Below are 9,675 nucleotides of genomic sequence, written 5' to 3' on the forward strand. Positions count from 1 at the left end.
AACATTTTTGAAAATGGTAGATAAAATGCTGCATATAACACTGTGAAATTGAGTCCCATACACTATTTGTTTCTTGCCTGTCATTTCACTAATGACTAGCTTTTCTGTTCATGAATTTGCCCCACATGACAAAAAATTGTTGGTTTTTGTGTGGGTAGGCACCATTCTCAGAGAAATTTGAACTATTATACCAAAATGTAAAATGGTGATAGGGGAAAATAAAAACAGTTACAGTTTTAACTTCATAATGCATCATTTTATTACAAAAAATTATATAAAAATTTTCTTGTCTGCAGCTTTCTCTTTAAATGACAAAATAATAAATAAGTTAACAGAACAAGGAACATATACAAATAAATTACAATGAAATGCACAACAGACTGACATGGCACACGACTAGATTAATCATGTATTCAAGACATGCTTCTCTCTTCAGATTTCAGTTAAGAAACCTCAAGGACAATGCTTACTGTCTTATTAATCAATGATTGTTATGACTTCACTGAAAAATAAATCATATCTTGATCTGAAACAGGAACTCTACCAGGCTATATTGCCTCTATGATAAATTAAACATTCCAGTGACCAAGAGATGATGACTTTCCATTTGGTCAAGACTGTTTTCTCTTACAAGCAAATTACATTTGCATCTTTAATTTACACACAAAAACACATGCACAAATGGAGATTCTTAAAAGCTCCAGCCATAAAGTCAGTTACTAGGCTGCCAACTTTGACTCAGCTGTGTCAACATGTCATGAATTATCGCATTTTATGTAAAATGCTTGTCCACATGGATAATACTTCACAATGAATGACTACACCTAATTTGAAAGTTTGAAATAAATATATACATGGCATATAAACACAACATAGAGCAGTCCTCTCATAATTTATCATTCAGTCACCAACAAACAAACATGCATGGAAGACAATTTCTATTCTTTTTTCAGTCGGTGGAAAATAGTGTTTGAATCAGATCTTCATCTCTCTCACATTCTAGAGGGTTGATATGATACAAATTTTACAGAAAGCAGATCTTGCTGGCAAGATAATGCAAATGCACTGTTGTGCAGGCCATGGTGAGGATGTTACCAATTGCAACAGCCATGTGGATCTTACGAAATGCTTGATGCATTTTGACATAATGTGGACAGTGCGCAAGGGGTCCAGGATCGTGTTTCCCAACTTCTAGTCCCACACCAGCTGCCTTCTCAATAGCTGTCTTGGCTGTCATCAGGCGCAAAAGAGGTGGTGTAAGGTACAAACGAATCACAAGTTCCAGCAGGAAACATAATGACATGATGAAAACCTAAAAAGAAAAAAAATACAGCTTTCAAATAAACGCTACAAATGAGAAATTTGTAATATATGCACTATAAAAGTCATGTTTTGAATAAAATTGTCAGCAATGCTCTCATCAATAACAAAAATTAAATTGTGATGAGGGGCAGGGATCATGATCCACAGGTGAGAAGCAATAAAACTACAGACATGCTTTTTTAAAAATCTTTCCTGTATAACAAATGAAACCACTGCATCTTCCAGAAGTTTATCCATAAATTCTATTGGTGTGCAAACATACCTGAAATCCTATACTGCTGTCCCATTCACTTCTAGGATGCAGCCTCACAAAAAGAAATAATGTTATCATGCTAAGAAAACTGTTCAGAGAGAAATATTTTGGAAACAGCACTTTCTGTACTACTCCAAATGTGTGTCTTGGAATTTCAAAGTATAGTGTTAAACCTGCAACAGTGCAGAAAAATCTCAATTAGCATTTATTGAAAAGTGCTATTGCATATGAAATATATAGTATGAAATGACATGACATATAGTTGAGTTCTGGAAATATGTCGACTAAGTTAGTGCATGTTAATATGCTAAACATTAAGTTATTTACCTGAGACAAAAGTCATCCACATCTGAGCTCCAAAATGTGTCATAAATGCTCCCAAATAGAGTAAGTTAATCCACGGTGATGGTTTGAAACTATTCACAGTATTGTTTTTATTACAAACTAAACTTGCGACAACACTGACAGCGACAATGGTAATAACATGAGCTGGCTGTGTGGTTTGGAACATCACCCTGAAAAAAGTAACAAACAAATCAGACTGGAAACTGGTACTTCAATGAATTAATGGATGCATCAATGTAAAAACAATATACAAAAAAGAAACTGAACTAACCATGCTTATGCAAGAAAGGATTTTCACTCCAGGTCACTTACCGGTATGCTTTGGTGCCTTTCCACTTCTCAGCTATGTCTGTAGCACTGTCGATGAAACTCCTGTAGTATGATGTTGCCACTGCCAACAGATCGGTGTTCAATATTTCGTGAGGTAGAACGGGTGGTGGTTCTGTAGAATGCTTCTCCTCTTCTGTCCGCATCATTTTAATCGCCTTGCGCTTCTGGTTCTTCAGTAACAATTTTTGGGACATACCAGTATCCTCGGTTTCACTCACATCAACAATGTCAGCTATCTGCGAGCGACACATTTCCTTGGTGGAGTTTTCTATGTAGCACTTGACGATGCCGCGTAAACAATCGACACTTGAAGACTAAAACGCGTAAGTAATGGCACTCGTGCTCAGTAATGCACTTTATCTTTAACGAACTTTCACTTGTCACCGAGACGTAACAGTCAGACTCGACACAACGAACTCTCAACAGAGAATACTCGTCGCTGCGCTCGGTGCTGTATATATAAGTGAGCCGTGGCAGCTACTGCCTATCCCCACCCATTACGTCAAACCTCCCCTCTCCTTGAACGCCCGGCAGTCGCGGGCGCCCACGATGTTGCCTACCGTGCAGCACAGGCAGAGATACTGTACGTGTGGAGATAGGTGGTTTATGGCGGGCTGCAGCAGTAAAAGGGGCAAACCGTGTAGAATGTTACTATCCAGCTACAGTGCCGGTATACTATGATTCGAATTCGACGAAGTGTCGCCAACTAACCACCCTTTATTTTTAACCAAACGAAGACAACGATATGTCGTTTTTGTGAGATTCGCTGAACCTAGATTTTCACTTAGACGTAACAGAAACATTTCGCGTTAAAACTGCTTTTAAACACAGTATGATTCACAGTTCGGCTATTAATCTATGTGACCGAAACAGATGATCTGCACCCAAAATATGAGCCCTTTTCTGGCAATCGATTAGAACGAAATCTCTTACATTTATGGATGCTACTGGTTGCCGGCTTTCTGACGGTTAAGTAAATGCCAGTTTACGCATATTAATGTTTCAGAGCTCCGAGACGTTGCTACTTGAGAAATCTCTTAGTAGTTCTCCTCTTTTTGTTTGTGGTTTCATTGGAAATAACACGAAATTAATATAGGTGTTCTTCGAAAGCGTATTACCAAAGAAGTGACGTCAGTATACGTATTTTGAAAAAGTACCTCAGGTTAAAGATTACCAGCTGTGTTTGTGTGTCAATGCTACATTTATATTGAAGTGACGTCAGCATGTGTATTCTAACAAAATTTGTGAATGGTCGCTTAATGAGTTCGTGTTTCTATTTGCACAGGAACTATTTGTGGCCATGGTTGTTTAGACTCTAGCATATAGGGCACTAGATTTTTTTTATAGAGGTTATTTATTTCAGACCAAATTGAATATGTAGGCTACGTAATTTGTACAAGGGAATTCATAAAATAATCCCGCGTTTGGCATTCCAGTTTACGCACCCACCTCTTTACAGGTTCTTGAATTTGCAGTTCTTCCTCACAGCGTCACAGGTATCTACGACTTTATTGACTTTTATTATTTACGGATGTCGCCGTTACTGCAACACCGCGGCAACAAGATGAATTCAGGGGAAGACATTTACCTGTGTTCAAAAAATTGTTCAAATGGCTCTGAGCACTATGGGACTTGACTTCTGAGATCATCAGTCCCCTAGAACTTAGAACTACTTAAATCTAACTAACCTAAGGGCATCATACACATCCATGCCCTACGCAAGGATTCGAACCTGCGACCGTAGCGGTCACGCGGTTCCAGACTGTAGCGCCTAGAACTGCTCGGTCACTCTGGCCGGCTTACCTGTGTTAATGAACGAATATCAGAGAAATTTGAAAACGAGATGAGAAAACTGAGTTTAGTTGGTTACGCTCTTCGTTCAAGAAAATGAATCGTCGTGAGTGTGTAGTCCATCCCTGCAACGTAAATATAATATAAAATGCAGCAAATGTAAATGCAAAGTCAAATCATGTAAACTTTCGTACGAAGTGAAAAGCGCTAAAGACAGTTCAGTGAATTAACACTGACCGCAAGAGGCATATTTGGGTCTTAAGCTGCCTGAATTATCTTCAAGTATCTATCGGCTGACTGACTTTTTTTTGTTTTTCAAAATTTTTAACAAACGTCCTACCTCGGTGTAGCTTTGTAATTTTTGCACGAATTTACGGTTGTAGCCCATTTTTGGTCGCTAATAGGGCAACCATGTGGTGTAATTTTTCCCCTTCTGGCTAAGGATTCAGTTATCCAAGAGGGACGCAGATAAGAACTTGTAAGTCATCCGGGACCTTCCCTACGAAAGAGGTTCCTCGATTGCCCTACGGAAGCATGTACCCAGCAACGGCAACAAGCACGTGCCGGATCGGAGTAAAATCTTTGTCACGCAGTGACCGATAACAAACGTCCGCAAAACTATCGTGTTCAGATAAGCATGACAGCTGATAGCTTCTTTACCTGCCTGATCGTTTACCAGGCCCATTCGACAGTCGTGAATGACTCTGGGTCTCATACGAATTACTTTCCCCACACAGGTACATATCGCAGAAAAGTTGCTAAATCCAGTACCGGAGGTGGCTTCGCATTTTTGTGTTAGCAAGGTGCTGGTTTAATATCGAATCCAATAAGGTGGCCGATAAGTAAGACACTGGACTCGCCCTAGGGAGGAGCGGGATTCAATCTACTGTCCAATCATACTTATTTAAGTTTCTGACAAGTAATGGTATAGTTTTTTTGACAAGGTCGCAAACAACAGGTCCAATTTAGCTAGTGATCCGTCCCTAATGTCCATTATGTCGACAGGACGTTAAACTATAGCCCTTCTTAGCTTGTACGTTTGTAACACTACGTACAAACTGCAATAATAATGCATTTCATAAATTTGTGTACCAATTACCTACATTCAATGCAGAGCTTCAGAAGCTGCGTGTGAATTAAGCAATACTTTCTTGTCAATGTGGCAAGTGCTTCGCCGGTGCATTGTGCCAATACGAACCGATTCGGTAGGTAAACACTGAAATTATGTCCTTGAGACCCGTTACATGGTCACGTGTGTTATATTTTCTATTGTTAGATACCAGTGGTGCAACGGCCGTTTTTCTCTTCTCAGCAAGTGCGTTCAAGTAGTTCCTCAAGACTGCAAGTTTTTTTCTTTTTTTTCGTATTGAAAGATGGGGATTGGCCAGTCTCACTTGTACTGCCATTACCTTAATGTTTGGAACTTCGTAAATATCGCACATAGGGTAATGGCATTTTAAAAAAGAAAACGTAAAGTTATTGGTTATTTCAAAAATTGTGATACATGTTAATTCGATATCAGTTTTACCAAAGAGTTGCGGGTTACTTTATGTCATTCGACAAATCCATACCGAATATTTCTCCGTATATTGCCCCAAAGATTATAACACGTCATTACTCGTGTTCAAGGACGACAGGTCTTTTGCGATTCATTTCGTGTTCGATCTTCTTGCACTATGCGATACCATTATATTTACAATTTATCTGCCTAAACATTTTCAGAACCTTCTGGTACCCAGACTTTTGCAACTTAAACTTCGAAACTTGTGAACTTCTGGAAATTTTACAGAAAAACATTATTCATTGTTGTCGTAATTCAAAAATCGAAGCAGATGATTCTTTTCAAAAAATATAATGTACCCTATCACCTCAGTCATAAAGATCGATCAATCAATTCACAAATCGCAACGATTTTTTCTGAAGAGCATTAGCGAAAAACCGTACCTAACTTGACGGACGTTTTGACTGAGAATGCAAACTTTTTCATTTTTGTTTTCCACGATTGGAATTTCACGTCAGAATAGTAAACGACTTTCTTGTGTGGTTCATACCTATCGAGGTACATCAGTTTAAAATATTTATTAGTTTCATTATGGCGCTGCCCCTAACCTCCATCCCCCCTTTCCAAGTAGCACACCGACTTTTGCTGACAAAGAATTCTTTGAGAGTTATGAGATTCAAAGCTCTGCCTTTTATTGCTTGAGCAATTTTCAGTCAACGGAGGACATTTTTCACTTACTTACATATGCTCTGTGCGATATTTTACGTGAAACATACCATGACATGATGACATAAAAATGACGGACTTGGCGAAGTAGCAGAAAACTCGAAGTGTGTTGTCTTTGTATGACTCCTTGTCTTTGTTGAATTTAAATCGTTATCATGTTACGTGTTTGGTGAAGATTATCGCCGGAACTTGATATGAGTCACCGAAGGTGGTGTATGAGCTGTTAGCGGTGTGCATTTTCCAGTCCACTGATCGTTCTCGGAATCTTTCTGAAAATAGGTAGCTACAGGGGCATTAGTTAGTGGTATAGGGGTAGTGACAATTTACACACTGTCTCGCAGATCAAAGTGAGCCTTGTGACCCTTATTTAAACTGACTATTATGGGTGTAACAGTGCAGGGAAGCAGTGGTTGGGAAGGGAGTAAGAGAGGGTTGTAGCCTCTCCCCGATGTTATTCAATCTGTATATTCAGCAAGCAGTAAAGGAAACAAAAGAAAAATTTGGTGTAGGTATTAAAATCCATGGAGAAGAAATAAAAACTTTGAGGTTCGCCGATGACATTGTAATTCTGTCAGAGACAGCAAAGGACTTGGAAGAGCAGTTGAACGGAATGGATGGTGTCTTGAAGGGAGGATATAAGATGAACATCAACAAAAGCAAAACGAGGATAATGGAATGTAGTCGAATTAAGTCGGGTGATGTTGAGGGTATTAGATTAGGAAATGAGACACTTAAAGTAGTAAAGGAGTTTTGCTATTTGGGGAGCAAAATAACTGATGATGGTCGAAGTAGAGAGGATATAAAATGTAGACTGGCAATGGCAAGGAAAGCGTTTCTGAAGAAGAGAAATTTGTTAACATCGAGTATAGATTTAAGTGTCAGGAAGTCATTTCTGAAAGTATTTGTATGGAGTGTAGCCATGTATGGAAGTGAAACATGGACGGTAAATAGTTTGGACAAGAAGAGAATAGAAGCTTTCGAAATGTGGTGCTACAGAAGAATGCTGAAGATTAGATGGGTAGATCACATAACTAATGAGGAAGTATTGAATAGGATTGGGGAGAAGAGAAGTTTGTGGCACAACTTGACCAGAAGAAGGGATCGGTTGGTAGGACATGTTCTGAGGCATCAAGGGATCACCAATTTAGTATTGGAGGGCAGCGTGGAGGGTAAAAATCGTAGGGGGAGACCAAGAGATGAATATACTAAGCAGATTCAGAAGGATGTAGGTTGCAGTAGGTACTGGGAGATGAAGAAGCTTGCACAGGATAGAGTAGCATGGAGAGCTGCATCAAACCAGTCTCGGGACTGAAGACCACAACAACAGTGCATAAAACCGATCTGCATCCGCCAACAAACGTTTATATACCATAGATGAATTCTTGAATAGGAATATATAAATTGTTTCATATGTGCATTTCTTGTGCACTTGACACGTTCCACATCATAACGGCTACCATACCGTGCGATTGATCAGTGGAACACGCAACCAACTAACTAACTAACTAACTTTCAGAGTAGATCTGCAATGCAGTATGTCGGTATGTCGCATTTGTCTCGCGCGATGCGTTTGCTGGGTGAGTGGATTCTAGCCACGGGTGAGACTTCGTGCGTCACAGAAGCTCCCAGGACGGGGCGAAAGGAACATTTCAGGTTCTCTCTGTTAGGAACTCCTAGATCGAGTCACCAGTTTTATATTCCGTAAACTCGTGATTTTCAAATGTCAGCTAAAACAAAGGTACCCTCTGTCACCCATTATTCAGTGGTTTTGCCCGATACCGATGAAGCGTGTTTGTAGAAAAGCTGGTCTTTCAAGTGCCTCAATGCAAATAATCTTTGTTTTTAGAAGTTAGTCAGTAATTAACATATCTGTTCCAATATATATTTGTAACTACACTGAGGGACAAAAGTCATACCCTGTAATATCGTGTCGGACCTTATTTGCTCGGCGTAGTGCAGCAAATCAACGCGGAATTGCCGTCCGGAGTGGCCGTGCGGTTCTGGGCGCTACAGTCTGGAGCCGAGCGACCACTACGGTCGCAGGTTCGAATCCTGCCTCGGGCAGGGATGTGTGTGATGTACTTACGTTAGTTAGGTTTAATTAGTTGTGAGTTCTAGGCGACTGATGACATCAGAAGTTAAGTCGCACAGTGCTCAGAGCCATTTGAACCATTTGAACGCGGAATTGACTCAACAAGTCGCCGCAAGTTCCCTGCGGAAATACTGAGCCCTGCTGCCTCTGTATACGTCCATAATCGCGAAAGTGTTGCCGGCGCAGGATTTTGTGCGCTAACTGATGTCTCTGTTATGTCTCATAAATGTTCGATGGGATCCATGTAGGGTGGCCTGAGTGGCCAATCATTGGCTCGAACTGTCCAGAATGTTACTGAAATCAATTGCAGATAATTGTGGCCCGGTGACATGGCACATTGTCATCCATAACATGAAGTCCCTAAATGGCCGCAAATGGTCTCCAAGTAGCCGAACATAATCATTTCCAGTCAATGTTTAGATCAGTTGGACCAGAGGATCCAGTCCGCAATCGAACCCTTACCGACTGAAATCGATACCCGTCTGACCAGGCCACGGTTTTCCAGTAGTCAGTGGTCCAACCGATGTGATCACAAACACAGGAGAGGCGCCAAACGCGATGTCGTGCGGTCGTGTGCTTCCATAACCCATTGAGGCCAAATTTCGCCGCACTGTCCTAACTGATACGTTCGTCGTACGTCCTACATTGATTTCTGCAGTTATCTCATGCAGTGTTGCTTGTCTGTTAGCACTGACACCTCTACGCAAACACTGCTGCTCTCGGTTGTTAAGCGAATGCCGTCGGCCATTGCGTTGTCCGTGGTGAGAAGTAATGCCTGAAATTTGGTATTCTCGGCACCCTCTTGACACTGTGGATCTCGGGATATGGAATTCCCTAATGATTTCCGCAATGGAATGCTCCAACTATCATTTCGCGTTCAAAGTCGTGCAGCCATAATCGTGTCGGAAACCTTTCAAGGTGATTCACCTGAGTACAAACGACCGCTTCGCCAATGCACTGCCATTTTATTCCTTACGTACGCGACACTACCGCCATCTGTATATGCGCGTATCACTAATCCATGACTTTTGTCACCCCAGTGTATGTTTCCTTAGTGTTTACGGTGTAAGGGAAACTTCCAGTTTGGACAGCCCTCACAATTATTTATTTACTTGGCATTTGCTAGACACAATTGAGTCTGATTTTCCTAGTAGTCATAGTTTACACATGTACTATAAAGTATCTGAGACATTCACTCTTCTTAAGTAACAGGTACAATGGTAACGTGAACCTACAGGAACTGTGTGACTGTCACACTCGAATGAAATTGAAGAGATGTCGGGAAACGGGAAATTCCTCCTCCAGTGGTCTTCT

General features: G+C 40.6%; 1 protein-coding gene across 1 annotated transcript; it reads right to left on the reverse strand.

Moving 5' to 3' along the window:
• Nucleotides 1–234: 234 nt before the first annotated feature.
• LOC126144461 (transmembrane protein 205) lies at nt 235–2,691 on the reverse strand. Its single transcript, XM_049915493.1, has 4 exons — nt 2,234–2,691; nt 1,904–2,091; nt 1,586–1,749; nt 235–1,312 (listed from the first exon to the last, which is right to left on the reverse strand). The coding sequence occupies exons 1-4, from the start codon at nt 2,500–2,502 to the stop codon at nt 1,025–1,027; spliced, it is 909 nt and encodes a 302-aa protein (XP_049771450.1). The 5' UTR covers nt 2,503–2,691; the 3' UTR covers nt 235–1,024.
• Nucleotides 2,692–9,675: the final 6,984 nt, after the last annotated feature.

Source organism: Schistocerca cancellata, chromosome 2 (genome assembly GCF_023864275.1).
Source record: "Schistocerca cancellata isolate TAMUIC-IGC-003103 chromosome 2, iqSchCanc2.1, whole genome shotgun sequence".
Lineage (NCBI taxonomy): Eukaryota > Metazoa > Arthropoda > Insecta > Orthoptera > Acrididae > Schistocerca > Schistocerca cancellata.

What these genes read in the sequence shown, in the direction of transcription:
- LOC126144461 (XM_049915493.1), bottom strand. Translation starts at nt 2,502, where the DNA reads ATGTGTCGCTCGCAGATAGCTGACATTGTTGATGTGAGTGAAACCGAG. An exon ending in AAAGGCACCAAAGCATACCG is followed by an intron (nt 2,092 to 2,233) that starts GTAAGTGACCTG and finishes TACTTTTTTCAG; the next exon opens with GGTGATGTTCCAAACCACAC. An exon ending in GTGGATGACTTTTGTCTCAG is followed by an intron (nt 1,750 to 1,903) that starts GTAAATAACTTA and finishes GCACTGTTGCAG; the next exon opens with GTTTAACACTATACTTTGAA.